This window comes from Sus scrofa, chromosome 18 (genome assembly GCF_000003025.6).
Source record: "Sus scrofa isolate TJ Tabasco breed Duroc chromosome 18, Sscrofa11.1, whole genome shotgun sequence".
NCBI lineage: Eukaryota > Metazoa > Chordata > Mammalia > Artiodactyla > Suidae > Sus > Sus scrofa.
In genome coordinates, this window is record NC_010460.4 from 47,517,459 (window position 1) to 47,545,325 (window position 27,867).

At 46.2% G+C, this 27,867-nt stretch overlaps 1 protein-coding gene across 8 annotated transcripts in view; it reads left to right on the forward strand.

Moving 5' to 3' along the window:
• Positions 7,179-27,867, forward strand: part of DFNA5 (DFNA5, deafness associated tumor suppressor) — a 59,112-nt gene continuing 38,423 nt past the window's right edge. The window contains exons 1-5 of one of the 8 annotated variants that reach the window (XM_021078674.1): positions 8,846-8,951; positions 9,478-9,636; positions 14,663-14,855; positions 17,581-17,810; positions 22,996-23,188. In XM_021078674.1, coding sequence (XP_020934333.1) covers positions 17,600-17,810; positions 22,996-23,188 — 404 coding nt within the window. In that variant the 5' untranslated portion in view covers positions 8,846-8,951; positions 9,478-9,636; positions 14,663-14,855; positions 17,581-17,599. Of the gene's footprint in view, positions 7,464-8,821; positions 8,952-9,477; positions 9,637-14,662; positions 14,856-17,580; positions 17,811-22,995; positions 23,189-27,867 lie in introns of those variants that run through there. The other 7 variants (XM_021078675.1, XM_013985788.2, XM_005673319.3 and 4 more) reach the window with 7 other exon arrangements.

The window sequence follows — 27,867 nt, forward strand, 5'->3', positions numbered from 1 at the left end:
AACAGAGCACTGTCGAAAACAGAAGGAATAACAACCGGTTTTGAATGAATGAATATTAATTTACCTGAAGGTAAAAAGTCGAACTTTCAGGATTGTGTTTCAAGGTTCACCTTCCTCCCAAAATTCACCTGTCAGGCGGTAGTCAAAAGTTAAGGCTTAGACTGAGACCCAAGGTTAAATCCTACTATCGATTGTGCCAGAATCGGAGGCTGCCTCTTGAGGATTCAGTTGTCGTTGTTCAAACAGGGATAATAATACTTTAAAGAGTTATACAAAGAGTCGGTGAAGTAATGTTTACGAAGGGCCATGCCAGACGCAAAGTAAGCATTCCAAAAAAAAAGTACCAATTACAGATATCAGAACTGGCTGCCTGCTGTTCTATCTAAACTGAAAGTGGCAAAATTGTGAAACAATGGTTTCCTTTTCGTAAACCTTCCATGTATCATTCTTTCAGCTTCCTGATCAAGCACAGCTACCCAGAAAGGACTGTCAAAGTGACTGTCTCAGCTCCCTGTCATTTCCCTTGGGGATATTTACACGGCAAGCCTATTTCTTTCCTTTTCTTTTTTAGGGCCCCATCCATGGCATATGGAGGTTCCCAGGCCAGGGGGTCGCATCAGAGCTACAGCCACTGGCCTACACCACAGCCACAGCAATGCCAGATCCTTAACCCCCTGATCGAGGCCAGGGACTGAACCCGCATCCTCATGGATCCTAGTCGGGTGTTCATTCACCATGGAGGCACGAAGGGAACTCTCTTCAAGCCTGTTTCTGGTTCTAAATGTGAAGCTAATTTGATAGCTGGAGGGAATATCTGGCATTGCCCTATGTGGCCAGAACTTTTTTTTTGGTGAGGAGAGAGCGATGAGAAATGGAATCTAGAGCAATGTCAAAGATGTTTGTTCCACTTTACTGGACTCCTTGCTGCAAAGTCCTGATCAGATTGCTTCTAGCAATTAGTCAAGATTGAATCAGATGCCAAGATAATTTTTCCTTGCCAAATTGCTTTTTTCCATTGCAATGAGCATTTTTAAGGACCTTACCAAATAAGAAATATGCGTACAATTCCCGTTCTCCTCCTCCAGTGAACACTCAGCTCAGAAGTTGTGTCAGGAATAATCATTAAAAATTAAAATACCACCTCACCCACTCTAGCATCGGTTTCTCCGTTTTCCTAGATATTCTTTAAACCAGGCATAGGATTTTGAGGGTTTAATTTTTTTTCATAGTACATATTGCATGCTCTGGAAGTAAATTACTTAACTAAAAGCAGTTCAGTTGTCTGGGTTGCTCTAGTTGGGATTCCTTATAAAATTTTGAGCTTGACACATCTACTTGTCCAAAGTCTATTTGTCCTTCAAAAGCATTTTGAAGCTGGGGGCATGAAGACTTCATCCTCCTGCCTCCTTGTGATGGGGGAACCATGCGACTGGCTTCTGGGCAGAGGAAAGGACACAGGCAAAGTGCCAGGCCCGTGAAAATCTTCCACCAGGGAGCCTCCAGTTTCCTTCCCTCCCCACCTGCTCGTGGTGTCCCTGCCTGGCACCCTTCGTGGCTCTGAATGGCCAGTGGCAGAGCCTCCACTAGGCTGGTTCCTGAAGGATCAGAAACTAGTCTCAGCCACCCCTTCCCAAATCTGGGAACTACCTTAGATTGTGTTTTACTTCTCTTAGCAGTTAGCCGTGAGATTACCCTAACTAGCTGCCTTTCCTAGTTCCAGCCCCAGCTACCTTTCCTTCTCCACCAGGTGAGACGATTTAGCCTGGCCTTCGCGTGGCACCTGATTGTGGAATGTCCCACCCTTTTTCCTTATTGTTTACCTGTTTGCTTTCCCAGGTAGACTCTCAGGCTGTTTGAGGACAATTTCCCTTCAGTGTCTCCTCAATATTTCATATAGTGCCTCAATATCTATAAGGAATAGATATTTGGGGTTTGGGGGGCCACACGCATGGCATATGGAGGTTCCTAGGCTAGGGGTTGAATTGGAGCTGTAGCTGCTGGCTTACACCACAGCCACAGCAACGCCAGATCCAAGTCATGCCTGTGACCTACACTGTGGCTCACGGCAACCTGGATCCTTAACCCACTGAGTGAGGCCAGGGATCAAACCTGCGTCCTCATGGATCCTGGTCAGATTTGTTTCCGCTGCGCCATGACGGGAACTCCAATGTTTGCTAAATTAACAAAATGTTGGCTGCACAGACTTTGCCTTTCTCTGTTCCAGTAACAGCAAACTTGGATGCTGGATAATCTTTAAGAATAATGATAATGTGGAAGTTCTCACAGAGGAACAATGGGTTAAGAATCTGACCACAGCAGCTCGGGTCGCTGCAGAAGCTCGGGTTCAATCCCCAGCCCAATACAGTGGATTAAAGGATCCTGCACGGATGTAGCTTCAGGGTAGGTTGCCGTTGAGGCTTGGCTCCAGTCCCGGGCCTGGGAACTTCCCAACGCTGCAGGTGAGGCCATAGAATTAAAAATGATAAAGATTGAAAAAATGATAATGGGGTGAGAAAAGCTTGTGCGGCTGTAAATTGTGTTATGCCTGAATGTTTCTAGAACGCTTACCTCTGGTGGATGACCATGTCTTCATTGCAAATTTCCTTGATGCTGACAGTGATGTTTCTACATGAACACTGAACAAAAAATACAGGAGTTTTTACTAATTTATTTAGTGCCACTCTCTTTCATAAAAAACTTGTGGTAGAATGAAGATGTCTGGAAATTCTTGGTTCTTTCTCCCACTGAGAGGTAGAGTATAACCACCACCCCCCCTCCGCCCGCCCATCCTGCCTTGAATCTGGACTTGCTTCAACAAAAGAAGGATATGGAAATTACATTCTGGGTTTTCACAGGATAAGTCACAGACTTAGAGTTTCTGCTTTGTTTCTTGGAATATTTGCCTTTCTTTTTTTTTTGTTGTTGTTGTTGTTGCTTTTTTTCTGGCTGTACCCGAGGCATGTGGAAGTTCCCAGGCTAGGGGTCCAATCGAAGCTATAGCTGCCAGCCTACGCCAGAGTCACAGCAATGTGGGATCTGGGATCTGAGAAGGGTCTGTGTCTTAGACCACAGCTCACGGCAACGCTGGATCTCTGACCCACTGAAAGAGGCCAGGGATCGAACCCGCATTCTCATGGATACTAGTTGGATTCATTTCCACAACAGGAACTTCTTGGAATACTTGCTTTTAGAGCCCCAAGCCTCCATATCGGAGGTCTGTCTTCCCTGAGACCACTGTGCTAAAGAGGCCAGATGTAAGAGCTACGGTCCATAACCCCAGCTGAGCACTGCCTTCCAGCCTCCCTGCCAAGGCTTTATTTTATTTTTTATTTTTTTAAATTACTCAATGAATTTATTACATTTACAGTTATACAATGATCATCACGAACCAATTTCACAGGATTTGCATCCCACAACCCCAGTGCATCCCCCACCCCCCGAACTGTCTCCTCCAGAGACCATAAGTTTTTCACTGTCTGTGAGTCAGCAGCTGTTCCGCAAAGAAGTTCCGTCTGTCCTTTTTTCAGATTCCACATGTCAGTGAAAGCATTTAATGTTGGTGTCTCATTGTATGGCTGACTTCACTTAGCATGATAATTTCTGGGTCCATCCATGTTGCTAGGAATGCCGGTATTTCATTCCTTTTAATGGCTGAGTAATCTTCCATTGTGTATATGGACCACATCTTCTTGATCCACCCCTCTGTCGATGGACATTTAGGTTGTTTCCATGCCTTGGCTATTGCAAATAGTGCTGCAATGAACATTGGAGTGCATGTGTCTTTGCGAGTCATGGTTTTCTCTGGATAGATGTCCAGGAGTGGGATTGCTGGGTCAAATGGTAGTTCTATTTTTAGTTTTCTGAGGAATCTCCATACTGTTTCCACAGCGCTTGCACCAATTTACGATCCCACCAACAGTGTACTAGGGTTCCTTTTTCTCCACACCCTCTCCAGCACTTATTGTTTGTAGACTTTTGGATGATGGCCATTCTGGCTAGTGTAAGGTGGTACCTCATCGTGGTTTTGATTTGCATGTCTCTAATGATGAGTGATGTTGAACATCTTTTCATGTGTTTTTTGGCCATCCCCTGCCAAGGCTTTAGGCTTGTGGGTGAAGCCATCCTGGATCTTCCAGCCTAGGCCATTCTCTAGCTCAGTTCTGCTGAGTGATCCTGATAGCGATGAAGTAGGCACAGGCAGTTGCAGAAGTCCCCATAAAGACCATATTTAAAGAGGGAAACTTAGGGGACATTGGGAGATGACTGTAAGTTAATAAATTGCTCAAAAAAGCTGTCAGCACAAGGCAGGCTTGCTTCATTAGTGGAGCCTTGAGAATCGCCTCAGGTCATTGGGTAGGGATGAGATGAGACCTGCATTCATATTCAGACCAAGGGCAAGGGTTTGAGGACCATCCTTCTGCGGATATGAATATATCGGATACTAAGGAGGAGCTGCTACTCCCAGAAAGGAAGGGGTGGGCTCTTCCAACCCCCACTCCCCTTGGATGATAAAACTGTAGCCCACCAGATCTTCAGGGCAGAGCTTCCGTGCCTGCCCACTTGCATCTCAGAAGCGTCCTATCCTAATGAGTCTATTTCTCGCCTATCCCTTTGTCTCTCGCTGAATTCCGACTGCGCAGAGACATAAAGAACCTGAACCTCAGTGAGTCCAGACACAGGAAGAGTGATTCTAATTTAAAACCTTGGGTTCGAGCCCCCATCTGGGTTCTGGCTGGGTTCAGGCCATTAACACTGTCAGTTTCAATCCCAGTCAATGCCACATAGAACTGAAGAATCACTGAGCATAGCCCTGACCTGCAGAACTGTGAGATGTAATAGAACGATTGTTGTTTCAAGCCACTAAGTTTGAGGGTAGTTTGTTATGCAGGAAATAACAACTGGACAACCAATTGCTTCATTTCCTTATTTGTACAATAATATCTACATTGAGACTTTTAATTTGGACAACTTTTGTTGATCATTTGCTGGCCACTAAGTAAATTTCAGTTCTTCTTCTTTGTAATTGAACAAAAAATGGTAGGACACTGAAAGAAACAGGCTGTTAATTCTGGGCCGGATTTGATCTTCCATATGCTTTTTATTTTAGAATGGTAATTGGTAATATGCATTGGCAATACAGCCTCCAGTTTAAAATAAAAACTACTTTGGGGATTCAGGGAAGTAAATTAAATTGGTTTAAAAATATATATCAGTGTATGCCAAATTTTATGTTAATTTCTGTTAGTAGCTGTTTTCCTCCGGGAAGCAGTCAATATGGTAAAAAGACAAAATTATACGTAGGTGAAAACTTTTAGGTTCAATTTAAAAGTGATATTTACCAGGAGTTCCCGTCATGGCTCAGTGGAATGAATCTGACTAGCATCCATGAGGATGCAGGTTCGATCCCTGGCATCGCTCAGTGGGTTAAAGGATCCGCTGTTGCCATGACCTGTAGTGTAGCTCGCAGACTCGGCTTGAATCCTACATTGCGTGGCTCTGGCGTAGGCTGGCAGCTGTAGCTCCGATTCAACCCCTAGCCTGGGAACCTTCATATGCAGCACCTGCAGCCCTAAAAAGACACACACACACACTCACACACTGACATTAACCAACAAGTAATTAATAAAGGGAAAGAGATGTACTTGTATTTACGGCCTATTCTGTGCTGAGTGCTTTTCCTACGTCTTCTCTTTTAATCGCCTGATAATACTAGAAGCGGTTTTTTAAATGGGAAGTTCAACATTTGCCTGGGGTCACTCAGCTGGTAAGTGGTAGGCTGGATCTGACCCAAATCTAAGTGATCCAAAGCCTGTGTGTGTTCTTTCTCCTCCATGGAAAATATGCATCTAAAAGAGTGCAGGTCTCCCCAAAAGTGGCTCCCGAAGAATTAGGAAGCAGTTATGGCAGCCAGGCTGAGCTGGTTTGTTAGCATGCTCATTTATGAAATAAATCCCGTCAATACATTTTACCAATTTTGCCTGACGTTTGCAAGTTGCTTATTCAGAAAGGATCTGGGGAAAGAGTAGGAAATGCACAACACTCCACAGATGTGTTTCAGAAATTCTGTAACTTGAAATATAGTTTTTATACTGAATCTTATTAAAAGCGAACCCTGTTATGTCACTATGTCCCCCCTGATTAATATTTATCTCCTGTAAAATTCTGTTATAGCGCCATCTTCTACAATAGGATGAGAGGATTGGGGTGGGAGATTTTCTTTTTATTCATTTTTTTTTTCCTAGTTGGACTAAAATTCCCATCTTGCATTTGTCCATTTGAAGTCTTCAAATACTTTAATAACAGTAATAAGCACAATTGTTCAAAAAATACAACAGAAACATGGAGACTCTTAGTTTGGGCTATGCCAGAATCCTGATCCACCCACCATGGACAAGGGAGATTAGCCATGAGGAAGGGGAAGGAGAAGGGGAAGGGAGGGAATGTTCTAGAACACAATTCAGCACTCTCTCCCAACACATGGTGTGTTCAAACTCTGCTTGGTGATGCTTCCTATTTTCAGAAGAGTCTGTACTGCCCTGTGGTTTTATTTATTTAAAAAATTTTTTTTTAATTTTTATTTTTTTTTGTCTTTTTAGGGCTGCACCAGGTCAGGGGTCGAGTCGGAGCTGTAGCCACGGGCCTATGCCACAGCCAGACCAGGTCCAAGCTGCGTCTGTGACCTATTATACTGAAGGTCACAGCAACGCTGGATCCTCCACCCACTGAGCGAGGCCGGGGATAAACCTGCGGCCTCATGGATACTAGTCAGATCCATTTCTGCTGCACCACAACAGAGCTCCCAGTCCTGTGGTTTTCAAGTTCAGACTGTTACAGAGCAGGACGCTATGGGGCCTTCCCAGGACAGAACTCTCCACCATCCTGGGCCTTGGCTTCTTTCCCAAGTGCCTAGACAACAGCATCTGATGCACATTTCCTGAGCTGTTTTACTGATGCTAAAACCACCACCCGGTGGAAGAAGTTAACCCCTTGATGATCCTGAGCGAGCCCATAGCCCCCAGACTTCCTGGCCCCTAAGGACTGATAATGTTAACACCTGTAACACCACCCTGTTTTCTCACTCTCAACCAATCAGAGTGCAGGAGCTGATCACATGCCTGGGGACGCTCCTCCCTCACCTAGCCTTTAAAAAGCCTTCCCTGAAACCCAGTAAGGGGCTCAGGTGTTTTTGAGCGCTGGCTGTCCTGAGCTTCTCGCTGGGGGCCCTGCAGCAAACGCTGCGCTCTCCTTCGCCACAACCTGGTGTCTTGTAGATTGGCTTTACTGTGCGTGAAGACGAGCAGAGTCTGGTTCCGTCATAAGATGGCATCAAACGATCTGGGTTTGCATTTTGCCTCCATCTCGTCCCAGCTCGGTGAACTTCCTAGCTTGTGCCTCAGTTTACACATTTGTAACTTGGACCTTCAACCAGTTACTGGGAGGATTAACTGAATCAATCAATGCAGGTAAGGTACGTAGAACTCTGCATGGTGACAGTTAAGAGAAAGCACTACATAAATATTATTTGCTGATCTGATATTCTCTTCCTCAAACATTTAATTGAAGACAGTGAACAGGACCAACAACAACAACAAAAAAAAGTGAAAAATTTGAATGCACTGAGTAACTGTTGCACCAAAAATCTCATGTGCTCTCAATGACAAGCGGTTACCTATCTAGACAGAAGGCTGAGCTTGTCGGTGGAGACTTCATGAATATGCTGCTTATAGGATGTTCTTAAGGTTAATGGCCAAGGTCAGGAGACAATAATCTTTACAACAAGTCAGAGTCATCACTATACTAATTTACGAAGACAGAGAATCAGCTGCATGGATGAAAAGTCTCTTGGCGGGGCCAGGACAGAGATTCTTCTGTTCTTCCACTGTCTAATCACTTTGGCCAGGCAGGGGACTAAAAGGGGGCCACCTCTCTTGACCGTTTCTATTCAGTCATTTATCCAACAACCATTAATTGTTCACCTGCCCTGTGCCAGGTACTGCAAAGAGGAGTAAGACCCCACAGGCTAGTTGGAGGGACAAGAAGACATAAATGAATTCAACAATTATCTACTATCAACCATCCATCGGGTGCTATGCTAGGTTTCGGGGTATGGTGAACCAAACAGGCCAAACCCGTCCCCTCGGAGAGCTGACATTTCAGGGAACAGAAAGATTATGCCCGGAATAAGTATGATGTGTGTCCTCTCTCACATGGTGATCCGTACAAAGGAGAAAAAGCCGGCGAGGAACTAAGGCATGTTCCTGTACGGTGGTGGATTGGCTTATCCTTTTTTTTTTTTTTTTTTTTTTTTGGTGGGGGCTGCAGGCGCGGCATATGGAAGTCTCCACGCTAGGGGTCAAATTGGAGTTACAGCTGCCGCCGGGCTATGGCATAGCCACAGCCCCAGCCACACCAGATCAGAGCAGCGTCTGCAACCTACATCGCAGGTGACGGCAATGCTGGATCCTTTCACCCACTGAGCAGGTCTAGGGATAGAACCCTCGTCCTCATGGATATGAGCCGGGTTCCTTACCGCTGAGCCACGACTGGCAACTCCTGGGTTGGCTGTACTTTTAATTTGAATAGGCAGGGACTATTAAATATAAGGAGGTGGGTATTCCTATTAAATACAAGAAGGTGGGGTAATTAATCTAAGGATAAGCCCAGAGCAGATGGGGGCCCAAGCGAAAGCCCTGCCTCATTCCGGGCCCTGCTGAAGGTACTCCTGAGTGCAGGTTCTCCGAGCTCACTCCTCCGGCCGAGGCTCCGGGCTCCAGGGGGCGGGGACAGAGCAAAGGTCCCGCCGCCCGCCCCCCTCGTAGGAGCCCCCGCCCCGGCCCGCCCAGGCCCGGCCCGGCCCGGCCCGGCCCGCGGGGTTCCTCGGGCTCGGCCGGCGCCGGGCGCAGGGCGTGCTGCGAGGGTTTGGCAAGTGCGCGCCGCTCGCCTGGGCTCGGGTAAGTGCGCGCCGCAGGGCGCGGCTCCGGCCTTGACCTTGGGGAGCCCGGTCCGCGCGGCCCTGTCTCTCTGGGACACCCTCCCATCTGGCTCTTAGTCCCAAGGGGGACGAACGGGTGGTCTGCCCGCAGCTGGCCCGCCGGCCCCATCGCGTCCCCTCCTCGCTCGCCTGCCCAGCTCGCGTCCCCCACCCCTTCCCCCTCCCCTCTCCTGCCCCCTCCCCACTGCCCTTTCCATCCCCGGCTGTTGCCAGGGTAGCGGGTACCTTCTGCCCCCCACCCCTGCGCGCCGTCTCCCCACTCCTTCGTTTCTTTGTCTTCCGGTTTCTCCCCCTCGGGTGCACCGAGGCTTTCCCGGGCCCCGCGCCTGGACGCGTGCGTGCGGGGAGGGAGGGCGGGCGGGGGCTTCACCCTCCGGCCTGGACCGAGTTCCGCTCCGCCCGCGTCCGGGATGCTGGGCCCGGCGCCTGCGGAGACCAAGCCCTCCTGGGACTTCTCGGCCTGGCCTGAGTGGGTGACATCACAGCAGATCACGGGACCATCTTGGGCTTTAACCTGCGGAGCCCCAAGCCGCTTCCTAACTGCACCTGGCACGGAAAGACTAGAGGGCGGTCTGCGAACGGTATTGGTTGTAGATCATTCCGAGAAAATCTCTGCTGGAGCTTCTGCTCTGTTCAGAGGACACGTGAGTCGGATGGATGCCTTGGGATCGATGCCTTTAGGAGGCAGATAGTCAGACGGGCTAATCAGAGTCGAATGAAATAGTGCTGGGAGGTCAGAGAAACAGCTGAATTAATGTGGAGGAAATGAATCGTTTTCCAAAGCCACCGCCAATGAGCTCTTCTCGTGAAGGAGAACAGCCGAGGGGGTCCTGAGAAACACGGCCCAAGCCCCCAGCTGCTGCCTTTAGCTTGTCTGCTTGAGGAGGAGGCCTTATGTTTTCCAGAATTGCTTTTCTTTTTGTTCTTTTTGAACCGTCAAGGGGACCAGGCTTCTCTGTTCTTAATCAGTGTCCTGGTATCTGCTCCAGGTTGGGAAAGTTTTTACTGCCTCTCCCTGACTCCTTTTTTCAGGCTCATGCCTGTCTTGTGACTGTAATTTGTTTTTTATTTCATATTTTTATTTTAGAAATGATAGAGTACCTTGTCTTTCATTTGCCACCTTATAAAAATGAACTCAGATACTGGGCTATAAGCAGTGGAAGGTACAGAAGGATGACACCTGTTCTAATTGAATAGACTCGATTTCACTTTTTTATTTAGAAAACTGAAAATAATTCACAAGCGCTGAGGTTAAGACACAAGTACTAACAGCGATGTCTTGTTTCCCTAGATAATGAGGAAATAACATGTTTTATGGCCATGGTTTTTGCTTCCACCGTAGCTGGTTTACCACTTTGAGCACAGTTTCTTACTATACACAGTGAATCGTATGTAGCCCAGATTTAAAAACAAAACTGACTGGGGTGGCAGAGCAGGGTAGTTCAGGGCTCAGGCTTGGGAGGCAGGTGGACCTTGGCTGGAATGTGGGCTCAGCGCTAATTCTCTATTTGCCATCCAGTGCTCTGTTGTCAGGGACCTCTGGGGACACACGCAGAGCTGAAAGCATTGGGTCACTGCTGAATAAGGGGGACCTCGCTCCACAGGAGACCCTCTGCATCCCCCTGACTGGGTGTCAGGAATTTCAGGATTGGGGCGTGTAGGTGGTTTGGAAGCCGGTTTGAGGAGATAGGACTTCACTCTGGATTGGATGCTGTCAGGAAGCAGGGGAAATTCTCTGGAGTGTCTTCATAAATCTTGTCTGAAAAGAGGGAGGCTAGAGGCCCAAACTGCGGTTGGTTGAGAATGGCTGTCGCTCATGTGCCAGGAAGGGTGGTGGGTGGGTGTGGAGTGTTTGGTCCTTTTTGGCTTTGGGATCGTATTCCTATTTTGTCTGTGGTCAGATAAGACCAAGAGAGGTCTTGTGTTGGTCTTGACACATCGTGACTGCAGAGTGGCCTTGCCCAATGTTGGTGCCCTGTGCCACTGTTCATGGTCACCAGGAAAATGCCAGGCCAGTGCCAGTAACCCCAGGGCTCCCTGGTGGTACCAGGCCAGCTCCTGGATGTCAGGGCTGCAACTTTTCCTCGTGAACTTGGCAAGGTACTGAACATCTTTGAACTTTGGTTTCCACATCTGTAAAATGTGGACAGCCCCTGCGCGGGGTTGTCGAGGAGATGGAAGGAGGAAACGGGTCGACAGGCCTTAGCCCCGTACCTGGCATGTAGCAGGTGCTCAGTGCACCGTTGCCCCCTTCTTTAGTGTGTTTTGATGTTGAATTTCTTCCCTAGAATTATTTAAGCAGAGTGCCAGTGATCAGCTGGAGCTGCTCCAGAGAAGAAACCCGAACTGGGTATTAGGAAGAAGAGAGTCCTTTGCAACTCAAAGATCGGATAATTCCATCACTCTGAGTCAGTCTTGAGAATGAGTGATTGTAGTATCTTCTTAGGCTACCTCTACCTGTGCGACTGTTTTTAGGATTTTTTTCGTTCCCGGGAGCCAGTGGTCCTAATAGGCCATGTGCTCTTCTGACTGTGGTGTTGTCTGGCCTTCTGGTCTCTTCCTGTGATGTCTTTTGTGCCAGAGTCTGATTCAAGCTTACTTAACCTAACTGCCTTCCCTGTGGCTCTCTGGGTTCTGATGTGCTTTGAGCTGGGAAGCCATGTAGGCAGATGCTAGGGATGGTTTTCTCGTGGAAGTTTTCAGGCCCCAAGTGAGGGGGCCCTGAATCTTTGGTACAGATGTTCGGTGAGGGGAACTTTAGGCTACGAGCATTTTGAACTTGATTTCTCAGGAGGCCATTTTCATTGACTTCTAGGTCAGCGCATTCCAGAAATTTCAATCTGAAGTTTGACTTCTGCTTGAGATGTTATTGTGCTTGTCTGTGTCAGGCAACTCTGGTTCAAGATCCGCAGGTGGCCTTGGGCATATTATTATTATTTTTTTTTAATAGTTATTTCCACAATACAAATTTTTTTCGACTGTACAGCATGGTGACCCAGTTACATATACATGTACACATTCTATTTTCACACATTCTCATGCACCGTCATAAGTGACTAGACATAGTTCCCAGTGCTACACAGCAGGATCTCATTGCTAATCCATTCCAAAGGCAATAGTTTGTATCTATTAACCCCAAGCTCCCCAATCACCCCACTCCCTTCCCCTCCCCCTTGGCAACCACAAGTCTATTCTCCAAGTCCATGATTTTCTTTTCTGTGGAAAGGTTCATTTGTGTCTTATATTAGATTCCAGATATAAGTGATATCATACAGTATTTGTCTCTCTTTCTGACTTACTTCACTCAGTATGAGAGTCTCTAGTTCCATCCATGTGGCTGCAAATGGCATTATGTCATTGTTTTATGGCTGAGTAGTATTCCATTGTGTATATGTACCACATCTTCCTAATTCAATTGTCTATCAATGGACATTTGGGTTGTTTCCATGTCTTGGCTATTGTGAATAGAGCTGCAATGAACATGTGGGTGCGTGTGTCTTTTTCAAGGAAAGTTTTGTTCGGGTATACTTGGGCATATTATTTAATCTTTCCTGGCTGGACAGTTACTTTAGATGTGTGAGAATCAGATGGCAGCTTATCTCCCAATGCCATACAATAAGCTCTATGGTATTAAACTTCTAGTTGATGTTTTGTTTTGTTTTTGCTTTTTAGGGCCGCACCTGCAGCATATGGAAGTTCCAAGGCTAGAGGTTGAATCAGAACTACAGCTGCTGGCCTACACCACAGCTGCAGCAACTCGGGATCCAAGCTGCGTCTGCAACCTACACCACAGCTCATGGCAATGCCAGATCCTTAACCCACTGAGCAAGCCCAGGGAAGTAGCCTCATGGATACTAGTTGAGCTCTTACTGCTGAGCCACAACGGGAACTTCCTCTGGCCTAACATTTTGACTCGTCTCTCTAGTCCATCAGAAATTCCTACGAATAGGAGTTCCCGTCGTGGCGCAGTGGTTAACGAATCCGACTAGGAACCATGAGGTTGCGGGTTCGGTCCCTGCCCTTGCTCAGTGGGTTAACAATCCGGCGTTGCCGTGAGCTGTGGTGTAGGTTGCAGACGCGGCTCGGATCCTGCGTTGCTGTGGCTCTGACGTAGGCCGGTGGCTACAGCTCCGATTAGACCCCTAGCCTGGGAACCTCCATATGCCGCGGGAGCGGCCCTAGAAATAGCAACAACAACAAAAGACAAAAAGACAAAAAAAAAAAAAAAAAGAAATTCCTACGAATAAAGAAAAAAACAATCGAGAATGGGCTAAGGACACAAAGAGTTAAGAAAAAGATATTAAAAAAAGGCTTTAAACAAAAGATGCTTGATTTCATTTATATTAAAATAACTTAAAACTTTACTGAAGTACATTTCTCCCCTGGGGGACTGACAAAAATACAAAAGATTGCTAAGACACCCTTGCTGAGACTGATCTTTTCATACATTATTGGTGAGGCTGAAAAATGGTACAACCTATAAATTATAGATGCATTTATCCATTGATCTAGCAACGCTTTCTAGAAATCTCCCTTTGGTTAGTTGTCTGTGTATGAAGAAGCCATACATTCAGGAGTACTTAGTGTAGCATTTTTCTAGTAACATTTTAGGAATAACTCAGGGGTCAGCAATACAGGACAGGCTCAGTAAGCAACGGTACATCCATGTCCAGGCATGTTATGCGGCTGTCTTGTTTGCAGGGTGCCAGTCCTGGGAAGAGCTCCAGGGTAGATTGTCACATGACAGAAAGCAAGATGCCTATGCCTTTCCTCTTATGTTTGTAGAAAGAAAGGTGAAAGTGATAAGCCTGATGGGGAGAGCGATGAAAGGGCAGTGGGATTTCTCAGCGTACCTCTTTTCCTGTAGTTTAGCTATTTGAGCCTTGGACATATTATGTATATTCAAATATCGTAATAAAAGAAGAAGCCTCCACTTTACCTTCACAAGGAAAGTTTTCTCGGAGTTCCTCAATTGAATAAGCCTGATTCTAATAAAAAACCCCCGCAGCAATACCCACCTCCCTTAACTCTTCCTAAAGCAGCCTACCCTGTCAAGAGGCTGTGTTGGAGGCTTGATTGAAAACAAAAATTAAAAATTAATTTAGGAGTTCCCTTTCTTCATCCCTTGGTCCCTCGGGGAGGATTGGTGGCATAACAAAGGCTTTGCCCCTCACAGCAGATGGGTTTGGTTTTGTTTTTAATAGCAAGCCTGATTTGGCTTCTTCAGAAACCTGTTGACTCTGCAGGCAGATTTGTGAACTTCTTTCCAGAAAAGAATAGAAACCATAAAAACGGAGATTCTGACACCGGTGGTGGCTTTTCTCTTGGCCAGGCGGAGCGGGATCCCAGAGGCCATTGGAGAAACCTTATTTTGCTAAAAGGGCTTTCCTTGTGTTTGACGAATACACTGCGCCCCCCATGCTAGACCGACTCTCAGCAGTTACTGACTATCCCGCACCTGTCCGCTGCCTCCTGCTTCCTCTCTTGCTAACTGGCATCTCCATCTCATCAGCCCGCCCAGGCCGGGGCTCTCAGGGGGCCGTGCTGGGGAGGCGCCTCGCTTTCATCCCCACCCTCTCCTCCAGCCAGAGTTCTGGGGAAGCCGCCAAGCCAGCCTCCTTAAGCCGTTGCTGTAGCTGAGCATCCTCCTTTGTTGTTCCTCTCTTCCAGCTGGTTTCCGGTTGTGCTTCCAGATCTTTCTAAGTGACCGCTCCGATCATATCGCTCCCTGCATAGCCTCTCAGAAGCCTTCCACTGCCCAAGCCCCCAGCAGGAGGGGCACAGGCCTTCAGGACCTGGACTGAGACCTCCTCATCCTTGTCCTTTGCCCTTCTCCTCTCTAGAACCTGGCGCTGCTGTACAGGTACCAGTCCCAGAGCTTGGACAGCAAATCCAGATCGAAGAAGTGGTGATGGGCATATGGACACAAATCCATGTCTCTTGGACGTCGGGAGCTCAGTGATCTCAAATCTCACCTTGCACGATCTTGTCCACCCATATATCACCTCCTGCAAATGCCCAGCCTTTATCATTGCTGCTCCTCTGCCTTTGCCAGCTTGCCTCTAACTATAGCCCAAGCACGTTGCAGCTTGATGCGTGTGCATCTGCAACCCCATGCTTCTCCTCAGTGTCCTTTAGATGCCTTGTTCTTGGCTCATTCCTTTGAAGCCATCTGTGTCAGTATCCAGCATAAAGCCTAGCTGTCTCTTTTTCCATATGTCCACCAAACTAGTAGCTCATTAAGGAGCTACTAGTAGTCTTTCACTACTTTTTGCATCTGCATCTTAATGGTTTTTTTTTTTTTTTTTGTCTTTTGTCTTTTGTTTTTTTAGGGCCACATCCACAACATATGGAGGTTCTCAGGCTAGGGGTCTTATCAGAGCTACAGCTGCTGGCCTATGCCACAGCCATAGCAACGCCAGATCTGACCACCAGCCCACAATGCCAGACCACAGCTCACAGCAACGCCGGGTCCTTAACCCACTGAGCGAGGCCAGGCATTGAACCCAAAACCTTATGGTTCCTAGTAGGATTCATTTCCGCTGCACCACAATGGGAACTCCCTGCATCTTAGTTGTTTAAACGTGGTACCTGGGAATAATAGGTGCTTAAGAATGAATGGTGAATGACTGATTGGATAAATATTTTGATAAATGAATAAACAGGTGCTCCATCACATGCAAGACCCTTTTGCTTAATGCAGTGAGAGATTAGAGATGAGGGCCTGGGCCTACTTACTTTTCTTTGCAGTTCTCTGTTTATCAGAAAGGGACTTTTCAGCGTGTGTTAGAATCTCTTCCTTAAATATTCATTCTTATTGTTAATATATAAAAACAAGGTTAGGTGGCTCTACATTTTAATCTGTACTTTAGAGAAGAACTAGCAATAGTAAAAATAGCAATAGATTTCTTTTATGCCCTAGAGGAGATTCATGGTAAAGAAAGTGGTTTGAACTAGTTAATATCTAAGATGATTTCAGCTGTTAAATCTTAGGAGTTTGTTATCTACTTGACTGTCAGATACCGGGGTACAAATATTGAATAAAACACAGTTCTTGTCCATTAGACATTTTCTTTTTAGGGCCTCATCGTGGCACATGGACGTTCCCAGGCTGGTGTTGAATTGGAGTTACAGCTGCCGGCCTACACCACAGACACAGCAATGCGGGATCCGAGCCACATCTGCGACCTACACCACAGCTCACGGCAACGCTGGATCCTTAACCCACTGAGCGGGGCCAGGGATCAAACCCGCACCCTCATGGTTCCTAGTCAGATTCGATAACCACTGCACTACAATGGGAACTCCTAAAAGATCTTATGTCAGTTTGTGCCTTTTTTGAGTACTAATGGTTTTTGTGTGCACATATGTGTATATCCATAGGCATATGTATAGCTACTGTATACATATATAGCTATATTATAGCAGTTTATGCATCATGAATTGTTTCTGACCTTTGCTTGTGTATCTACTACAGTATTTTAAAAACTTGATGTGGTTTGTGAAGTTTTTTTAGTTAAGTGTTCGAATTCTTGGTATTTAAGTATTTTTTCCATTTACCAGCTGTCTTCTTAAAGTCCTTTCTCATTCTACAATGGTGCAAATACTTGTCTGTATTTTTTTTTCTAGTACGTTTATGGTTTTACCTTTCCTTAAAAACCTTCTAATCTGTTGAGAATTTGCTCTCTTGTATGGCATGAGGTAGGGATCTTTTTTCCAGACGATTAGCGGGTTCTAACACCATTTATTGCATAGAGTATATACACTTCCATTGAGTATAGTACTTGATACCTTCCAGTGTATCTCTCCACCCCCACCCATCCCCAAACTGGGCCTTCCTTTCTGGGTTTAAAGGTAATCACAAGTCAGTTTCCATTTTTGAACAGGGGAAATCACACAGTGTAAGGAAAAAGCACATTTGACTCAAGAAGTGCTCATGAGTACGATCCAAATTGTAGTCAGAAGCCGTGTAACACATACCCAGGCCTCTGCCTTCCCAACTCTTGGTGGGCTTCTGTTTCCTGACTCTTACCATTGGCCGCGACTGTGTACCTAGTTGTGACAGATCATGCCCGGAAGTGATGTATGTCAGAGCATTTGATTGCTGGTGTGAGACGGTCGAGAACTCTCTTTCCTGTTGCCCAATGACCGACAGTCATCTGCGGGGTAGATCCACCCCGTTCATGCTGAGTGGCCACCCCATCTACAAGGGACAGGTCGTACTTTATACCCACACTGCAAGATCGTGTTCAAGATTGTGGTGGCGGCCCCTTCTGTCTGGACCCCTGGATGACAATAGGGGCAAACTGTCCGTCCTCCTTTTGAACAGGTCGTGTGGGAATATACCTTTATGGTTCTAAGTTGCTGGGATTTGGAGGCATAACCTCGCCTATCCTGACTTAGACACATGGTTGCTTTCAGTATTTCAGTTTGATTTTTTTTTAAACATCCCCTGAACTCAAACTAGAGGCTTCTCAAAGGCGAAGTATTGTATCATGTATACTGATTGATACTGGGAAGAAATAAGGTAATTTTAGGAAAAAAAAAAAAAGTCCTACAATAAAAACTTCTCATTTTTGTATTTTTAGGTCATCTGGAACTCTCAAAATGTTTGCCAAAGCAACAAAGAATTTTCTTAGGGAAGTTGATACAGGAGGTAACTTGACTGCAGTGTCAAACTTGAATGACTCTGATAAATTACAACTTCTAAGCCTGGTGACCAAGAAAAGGAGATTCTGGTGCTGGCAGAAACCCAAGTACCAGTTTTTATCTGTCACCCTTGGAGACGTACTCACAGAAGACCAGATTCTGAGTCCAGGTATGTTTCTTTGGTGATAGTCTACCGTTAGTTCCAGGACGGGAGGTGATTCTTTTTCTAGACACATGTTGTCTCAACTGATTATAAGTGGATACCTTATAATCAGCCCTCTTGATTTTTTGCCTACTGTCTTAAAAACATATCCTTTCTTTTCTTTTTTTTTTTTTGCTTTTTAGGGCCGCACATGGAGCAGCATATGGAGGTTCCCAGGCTAGGGGGTCCAATCCCAGCTCGAGCTGCCAGCCTAACCACCGCCACAGCAATGCCACATCCAAGCCGTGTTTGCGACCTATACCATAGCTCATGGCAACACCGGGTCCTTAACCCACTGAGCAAGGCCAGGGATCGAACCTGCAACCTCATGGTTCCTAGTTGGATTGGTTTCCGCTGCGCCACGATGGGAACTCTGGAACATATCCCTTCTTAAAATGACAAAATTCTGCAGGCCTGACATGAAAAGCTTTAGCAAATAATGTTGCAGTGTGGGTATAAAAGTAGGATGTGCCCCTTGTAGATGGTGTGGCCACTCAGCATCAATGGGATGGATCTACCCCCCAGATTTGGTTTGGTGTTGAGGTTGATGATGTCAGTAGATGCCAGGAGGCTGTAGATACCTGGGGAGACCGTGGCAGGTTTTCAAGCTGGTCCAAAAAGAGATGAGGGGCATGAGAGATGGGCTCAGCTTTTATAGTGAATAGGAGGCGCTGGGAGGGTTCTGCATGTGGACTGGGGCTTGCGAGCTTTCCATTTCCTGCTGGTGCCAATGGAGGGAGCACCTGGGCTTTCTTGCTGGATTGCTCAGGTGTGTGACAGAAAAAGAGGGAGTGGTGGGCTTGAAACATCAGACATCAAAAATGGGGTTCGACTGATGACCAGAGAGGAGTATTTACAAAATACAGAATGGCACGAAGAAAGCAAATCACTAAAAACTGCCCCATTAAATGTTGATTCCCCTTAACACTTGGATTGTAGTCTTTTCTTTCTCTGCACCTGTTTTTTTAAAACAAAATTGGAAACACCCTGCATGCAATTGTTATTTACTCATTTTTAAAAATTTAACCTTATATGTTTTCCTTCATAGGTTTAAATATTTCTTAAAACTGTTTTCAACAGTGTGTATGCACCTTAATTTGCTTAACCAGTCCAATTTCGTGCTTTATATAAGGCTACAGGGAGCATTTTTGTCTGAATGTTTGTTGTTGTTGTCACTTCTCCATTAAGTAACTGCGTTAGCATAGGTTCTTTTTTTTGTAATTACATTTTTTAATAGAAATTTTCTTATTGAGGTATGGTTGATTTACTATATTATGTTAGTTTCAGATTTATAGCATAGGGATTCCAAATTTTTATAGATTATGCTCCATTTATAGTTATAAAATATCAGCTCTATTCCCTGTGCTGTATAATATATTCATGTAGCTTATTTACTTTATGTGTAGTAGTTTGTACCTCTGAATCCCCTGCCTCCATCCTGCCCTTCCGCCATCCCTCTCCCCACTGATAAGCTCTGGTTTGTTCTCTGTATCTGTGTCTGTTCCCTTTTTTGTTCATAGTCATTAGTTTGCTTTATTTTTTGGGTTCTACATATAAGTGATAACACACAGTGTTTGTCTTTCTCTGATTTTATTGCATGTAATATCACACCCTCCAGTCTACCCATGGTGTCGCAAATGGCAAAATTTCACTCTTTTTTATGGCTGAACAGTATTCCACTGTCTTTATGAACCACTTCTTCCTTATCCAGTCTTCTGTTGATGGACACCTAGGCTGCTCCATATATTGGCAATTGTGGATGCTGCTGCTGTGATAGCCAAGACATGGAAACAACCTAAATGTCCATCGACAGAGGAGTGGATCCAGAAGATGTGGTACATATACACAATGGAATATTACTCAGCCATTAAAAAGAACGAAATACTGGCATTTTTAGCAACATGGATGGACCTAGAAATTATCATACTAAGTGAAGTCAGCCATACAATGAGACACCAACATCCAATGCTTTCACTGACATGTGGAATCTGAAAAAAGGACAGACTGAACTTTGCAGAACAGCTGCTGACTCACAGACACTGAAAAACTTATGGTCTCCGGAGGAGACAGTTTGGGGGGTGAGGGGATGTGCTTGGGCTGTGGGATGGAAATCCTGTGAAATTGGATTGTGATGATCATTATACAACTACAGATGTGATCAATTCATTTGCGTAATAAAAAAAGGACGGCAGTACAATACATTAAATGTAATTAAAAAAATATATATATATAAAATAATGCTGCTATGAAGTTAGAGTAGCATAGATTCTGAAAGAATTACTAGACCAGAAGTTGGGAACTTTTTGAAGACTTCTGGTACTCATTCCAACACTACTTTTTGGAACATGCTGATGTAGGAAAGTACCATCAACTCTTAATTATTGGACTAAATAATGTTCATCTCTTCTTTCAACTCTAACATTTTCTAATTTTGTGACTGTATCTCTGTGAAGGGAGAATAGAGATAAGGGAGATTATTTGGGTTGACAGATAATCTCTAGACTTTCTTCCAGACTGGCATTCTAGCCAGCGCTTTCTTCAGCCAAGATCAGAATCAGAGCTGCCAAGTGATGGAATACATGAATTGCTGGCAGTATCATGTCATCTTCCCCGCCCCCAGGTATCTGGTGGAACTTAGTGTAATAACTCTGGTGTAATAACTAAATTGGAGCAAAGGCAAGAGAAAAAAACAGAGCAAACCATGGACCCCAGAGTAATTGGACTGCTCTGTGCTGTTGAGTTGCTTCATTTGTGGTGTCCTCCAAGACCTTGTTAGAAAGGCCTGGCCAGTCTCAGCCCCTGTAGCCAAGGAGGTACCCTGGTTCTGCGTCCTGTGGGTGTGAGGGATGTGGTGACAGGTGCCCTCTTCTTTGTGTACTGGGCAGATTTGCAAGGCCGCACCTTTGCTGTTCCTTCTGCTTGTGGCAACTCCAGAGTGCTGTGCTGGCCGGGGATGTGGAGGATAGAGGATGCTAACTTGATGGCTGGCGGTCCCAGCCACAGCCTGTTGGCTTCCTCACTTTTCCCTTTGACCTGCAGCACTTGATGACCTCAGGCAGATGGATGCACAAACGAGGTCCGCTTTGCAGGTGTGTCTAGCGCCATTTTGGGACATCCAGGCGGTCTTGATGGTCCCCACCAGCTGCAGGTCCCGTCTTGGGGACGGAGTTGTCAGCAGTGGTAATAAGCTTGATCAAGAGCAGAACTGGGGCCTGAAGGTGGAATTTCTGTCTGTGCAGCACTTGGTACAGCCCGGGGCTGTCCTGTTGATCAGAAAATGATGTTGCTGTGGCTGAGAGAATGGACTGAGCACTTGGTCTGTGCTAGGCTCTGTGTCCCATGCTTTACAGACACCAGTGTGCAGCAGAACCCAACAGATAGGTATTTGAGTATCTCCAAATTACATATGACAAACCTAAGGTTCTGGAGATGGACGTTACCCGAGTCTCCCAGCAAGGAATGTTGGAGTAGTGGCAAAATCTTGGGCTCATAACAGCTGCTCTAGGCTGCTGCCCAAAGCATTTCCCAGAGTGTGTTCTCATGATATGACTATGAAAAGGCTTGGAATTGGGGCATTTTGACAGGCTTTGTTTCGGACAGAGTTGATTCCCTCCTTTGTAAATTTCACAGGTAATGAATGGTGATTAACTTTTTGTTAACCTTAGTTGAGGGATGGGTTTTCTTGACCTGGGTGAAAGAAATACAGGTATTGGAGGCTGTGAGTGGATGGAAAGAAACCTTTCAGACTCCAAGTGGATTTGAATCCACTATGAAGTACCACAAGGAGCCCAGGAGAGCCTCGGATCAGGAAAATGGAAACGGCCTAGAGAGAAATTCCTAGGAGACTCTCAGTGTAGACTTATTGAATGGGGGTGACTGAGACTATTTTTATGGTAGTATTTGGTTCAGTGAAAAATGGGAACAGTAGGAGTTTCCATCGTGGCTCAGCGGTAACAAACCGGACAGGTATCCTTGAGAATACGGGTTCAATCCCTGGCCTTGCTCAGTGGGTTAAGGATCCAGTGTTGCTGTGACCTGTGGTGTAGGTCGCAGACAAGGCTGGGATCCTGTGTGACTGTGGCATAGGCCACAGCTGCAGCTCCAATTCAACCGCTAGCCCTAGCCTGGGAACCTCCATATGCCACGGGGGTGGCCCTAAAAAGACCAGGAAAACAAAACAAAACAAAAAGCAAGAGCGAGAGAGAGAACAGTAGACATCTGGAGACATGAGAGGGCTGGCAGTTCAAGTCTGAGATCATCAGATACTGATCTTTAGTGTCCAAATAAAAAGGGCAGGTCCCAAAGGCTGTAACCGCCACCAGCTGTGGCCAGATGCGGAGCGCGCGGTCCGCAGGGGAGTTGACTGCAGCTGCGATACCAGCTGGATGGGGGCATCTTAGTGTCTGGGAAGCCAGGAAGGGAGAATGGAGAGTCTGGGGCTCGTGTGTTCGCAGAGGGTGTTTGAAGCAGGGAGGAAGGGTGTGCCCGCGGACTTTATCAGGCGCACAGAGATAAGGAACTGCTTGGTAAAGAGTTGAAGGACTGGGGAGAGGTCAGATATAGACAGGTAAACATGGGGAGAGAACTATCTGAATGGAGATGGTAGTACGGCCAGGAGAGTTTCCCTCCAAGGCCACAGGCAGGAAAGGAAGATGCCCGAGGACACGTTCAGGTGGCCAACCTGCCAGCATCTGAGGAAGGCAGGCCACTCCCCAGGGCAGGGTGGGGCGCCGGGCTGCTTTCTCTGTGCTTGGGTGTCATCTTCATCTAGTCCCTTTTTCCTGGAAAAGCACACTTTGGAAACATCCTCTTTCTTTACCTGGATCGTGGCTTAACAGAGGGGTTTGCCTTAACATCGTTGGTGAAACACTCCTTTTTGTGCACTTGTCTATATCTGTGTATATTGCCATTGCAAGGTGAAAAAACCGAAAAAGCATCCGGCAGAGCCCCGGTGCTCTGGTGCCCACACGCTCTCAGTCGTCCCCAGCTGTGCGGGCCCCACCTTCTTCTGCCCATGCGCGCAGCGTGAGCGCCCACTTCCCGCCTGGCATGCCAGCCCCGGGTTTCCCACGGGGCTCCACGGGCCGGGTGGCCTGGGCACGGAGGTGACCATATCGTCATCAGACTGCTTTGCTTGTCTCATTCACTCCAGTGGTCGTGGAGTCGGACTTTGTGAAGTACGAGGGCAGGTTTGAAAACCATACGCGTGGGGCCCTCAAGACGGCGCTGGGCAAGGCCAAGCTGACCCTTGGAGGCAAAGGCTTCGTGGAGAGTCAGTCGTCGTTTGGAACCCTGAGGAAGCAGGAGGTGGACCTGCAGCAGCTCATCAGGGATGCCCAGGGGAGGTAACGGGGGTTCTGCTGGTGTCGTGGCATTTGGCACGTCTCTTACTGAAAGGTTATTCTGGGAGTTCCCGCTGTGGCACAGTGGTTAAGAACCTGACTATAGCGCTGGGAGTGCTGTGGAGGCGCAGGTTCGATGATAAAGTATCCAGCCTGGCTGCAGCTGTGGCGTAGGTTGCAACTACGGCTCAGATTCAGTCGCTGGCTCAAGGACTTCCATACGCCATAAAATTAAAAAAATAAATAAAAAATACGGGTCATTCCTTGGACCTTGGCTAGAAGGGTGACATTGGGAACTTGGCCCATCAGCAGACATTACTGAATGCCCAGGTGCTGAGATGAGCAGTGTATCCTCTGGTCTGGACTTTGTCTGTTCTTAGCCTGAGCGGGGGAGGTATGGGAAGCACTTTAAAAAGACGTTACTTCAGGCAGGTGTGTCCTTTAAAAAAATGATATGTTTGTAAAATACCAGCAGCGAGAAATCTCTGTCCTACGTTTCCAAACATTAATAGCAGAAGTAGGAAATTCACACACCCTCTCTGGCTCTTTATGATTGTCTGATTAGCCAAAGAAGCAAGCCGGGGAGGGGCTTCAGGAGGAGAGCTGGTTTTATCTCTGCAGTCTGGAGGAAGGTTCCCCGTTGATTCACTGTCTGGCTTTTCAGTAAATATATTTTACCCCAGTAAAATAAGACTTCCTTATTTTTACCTTGTGTTTATTCAGCATTTTCTAAGTAATTTTGCTGAGTGCCTGTTGCGCATCGGGTACCATTCTTCATGGTGGGGATGCTGCGGGGAGGAAAATGCCAACATTTCTGCCCCGTCGTCTCCTGGGGCGGGGCGGGGGACACACACACAAAATGTGCAGTTGGGTGAACTACAGAGTGAAGTGACGGGGACCGCAGGAATGGAGAAACATTTAGCAGAGAAGGAGGGTAGGGCATGCCAGGAATGGGGCTGTGATTTGAAAAGGTGGCCAGAGGTGGCATCCTGGGTGAGTTGGCATCAGAGCAAAGACTTGACATCGTGGAGGGAGCGAGCAGAGGGGTGTCCTGGGTGAGAAGGCTGTAGGCAGAGGTACTGTGGTTGGAGGTGAGTGCGGGCCAAGGGCAGGGGAGGTCAGAAGGGAGCAAGGAGTGGGTGCAGGTCCCATGGGACCTTTCAGGCTTCTGGAAAGACTTTGAGAAGGGACGTGCCATGAGCTGACATGCTGTCGAAGGATCGTTCTGGCTGCTGGGCTGAGGAGAGACTGGATGGGCGGAAGCTGGGAGCCCAGTTGAGAAGTTATTGCAATAATCCTGACAGGAGATGATATTTCAATTGGTACAGTAACATATGTGCTTTTTCATGTGTAATTTTATCAACCCCCCTTTAAAAACAAAAACAAAATACTAATCCAAATAAATTAATACTCACTGTGTGTAAGTATGGGCAGCTTATCTCTCCTTTTCCAATGTTCTGAGGGTTATATGAAATATAAAATGTTCCTCAATTGAATAAAATAATGTTTTAAAAAGTTAGTGAGAGGAGTTCCTCTTGTGGTTCAGCAGGTTATGAACCTGACTAATACCCATGAGGATGTGGGTTCGATCCCTGGCCTCACTCAGTGGGTTAAGGACCCAGCATTGCCTTGAGCTGTGGCATTAAGTCGCAGATGTGGCTTGGATCTGGCGTGGCTGTGGCTGTGGCTGGCAGATTGGACCCCTTGCCTGGGAACTTCATGTACCACAAGCGCGGCCCGAAAAAGCAAAAACAACAAAAGAACAACAAAAAAAGAAAGCAAAAAAAAAAAAAAAAAGTTAATGCGTGAAAAAGACCATAAAACCCATATCAAGCATTTGTACAGATACTGAGGATGCTTGGGCAACCGAAGTCTTCAAAACCCATCCCACCTCCCCAGTAAGCTCTGAAGCTTCCTGGACTGGAAAGATGCTGGTTGTTATTTGCCTGTTGCCTCGTGGGGCTCTCTGGGACTCTGGGACGCCACTGAGTTAACTCTGGCAGGAATTCCCTGTCTCAGTCAGAGAACTTAAAACTCTGTGGTGCTACCAGCGGGAAGGGTCGGGTACCTCTTTCTCTGAGAGTCTTGGCCTTCATTTTCTTTTTCCCTACCACTTTTCTTCTTTGCTACCTCAGTCATGGGGACAGACGAGAAAAATATTGGTCATTTGTCTGAAAATGAAATTTTATGTATATTTTTATTTTTTAAGTCTGGCAAGTAAGGAGTAAGAGGGGCGGAGGGCTGGCTGTTCCCTCAGTCTTTAGACAGCCCTCTATAGCTTAATCCTATTTTGCGGTCTTGTTATTTCTATTTCAAGAACCACAGTCTGGCAATGCTCTATAATCACATTTCCCGATATAGGTTTCTCAAACACTCTTCAGAGTTCAGGTGTAGAGGATGGTGCCAAGAAGAAGCATATGGGGAGAAGTCAGTGAGTAGAGATGGGAGAAAATACTCAGAGAAAGAGGCCAGGGCCAGTTGTTATAGGTAGGGGGGCAGGGAGAGAGGGAGGGGAAGGAATTGGGCATCTGCTGTGTATCTGCTCTGTACCAGGCACGTTATAGACGTCATCTCATTGACTGCAGAGCCGTCTCCTTTTCCATTTGAGGATCTAAGGCTCAGGGAGGAGAAGTGACTTGTTCTCAGTCCCGGAGCTCAATTTGGATGCTGCACCTGGGATTCAGCCCAGGATTTTCTGACTCCAAAGCGCCTGTTCTTTCCTATAAATCATTCTTGAAGTGATTGTGAAGCAAAGAAACTGGATGAGATAAATGTAGTTAAAATTATAGCAGGAAATGTAAAGGCAGCGGCATGAATCTGAGTCCCTGTTGAGAGTTCCTTGGGGTGGAAGATGTACAGGGGACTAAGCGTTATCCTGAGTAAGCTCATGTGCTATATAGCTCCATCTGCTAACCTCGTGCTCACACAAGGACATGAGATCACCTTGGGAGGGTTTAGATATTCTGCTCTTTGTAGAGGTCATGGAGAAGGGATGACCTAGGTGGGGGACAGGGGAATAGGGGCAATACCAGGAGCATGTTAAAGAACAAATGTGAGGTCTCAAAATAGAAGAGGTGTCTTATCACAGAGTCACCTCCTCCTTGTCTTGTTGCTAAGAGCTAAAGCTGAGCTACAGGGAAGAGAAGAGGAGAAAGACTTGACCAGAGGATGGAGATCTTATAAAAATAACATTCTTCATGCTGGAATAATGAATTCTTAGCTACATGGTCTGCCTGTCGTTGGACTCCCACAACCTCATCAGATTGATAAGACGCTGGCCGTTTGACACACATGTGACCTTGGGAGTGGTGATTAGTAATGCTTAGGTACTTTACGTTCTCGAGGGCATATTTGCAGTCATTTTTTATTTCAGGTCATTTAGATTAGTTGTCATCTGTTTACAAGTTATTTCAGCCCTCGTAATTCAGAGTATTTGTTTTATGTTGTTTGTGAGATGTGTGCACATCTCAAAAACTACCTTACCTGTCCCTGAAAAAACAGGCACATGCATATATAACAGTTATCTAGCATTGTTGGGCATGTGGGCAATCCATAGGACCACAGGACTTAACCTCCCAGACACCTGGAGATGACCCCGTTCTTGATGAAACTGTGTAAGACCTTTCTGTGATAATTCAGATTCATATTTTATCATTAAGACCCAGTATGGTTCTGTAATGAACACCTCAGTTTTTCTGCCTTATCTTCCCTTGTCACATGCCACTTGTCACTGCTCTAAGTATAACTGCCATACCATCTCTGCCACTGATTTATTGTTTCTGATCTTCTAGTGCTTGGGGAACTTTATTCTGGCAAATGACTGCTGAGGACTTGTATGTCATGTCTGTCCCTGGCCTCAGTTTCCTCGGCTATGGGTGGAAGAGTAGAACTAGATGACCTTTGAGGCTCTTCTCTGGGCCGAATGTAGAAGTGAATGGGCTCCAAGTGTGCACGTCAGTTCCTGCCCCTTGAGTTTTGGGCCTTGGTTCCAGCCGATTTCCAGAGATGGTGCCATTTTGTGCTTTTTGTGCAGGTTTAGGGGTTAAGAGGGGTGTTACGGTACAGGCAGATGCCCCTCTCATTCTTGGGTGTATTGTAAAGCAAATTTCAGTAAAAAAAAGATTACAGGTTTCTATGAATACATGATAATTAGAAGTTTGGGTCTTCATTAAGAATTCCAGCTTATAAATCATGTGAAACAAAATGTCATGCAAACAATGGTATATCAATGATAAACCTTCATATTTATTTAAAATATTTTAAAATTATACTCAAAAAATCTTGCTATATTTAAATACTTAAAAAATACCTAAGTTTTACACACAAGAAAAATTGTCAATGCTACTATTTATTATGGTCCGTGTTTTGATCTCTAGAGTTGCTACAGTAGCTCTGCCGAGTACAGTTTCAGTGTGGCATCAAGCATTGTTAGGAGCGTTTTGGGAGTTCCCATTGTGGCTCAGTGGTTAATGAATCTGACTAGCATCCATGAGTTTGTGGGTTTGATCCCTGGCCTTGCCCAGTGGGTTAAGGATCCAGCATTGCCATGAGCTGTGGTGTAAGTCACAGATGCGGCTCAGATCCTTCGAGGAGAGGAATTTGAGGGCCTTTCTCTTTCTTGAAAAACAAGCAAAGACAAACCCATACAGTGAAGTTGGAACTAGTCTTCTTTTCTACTTGGT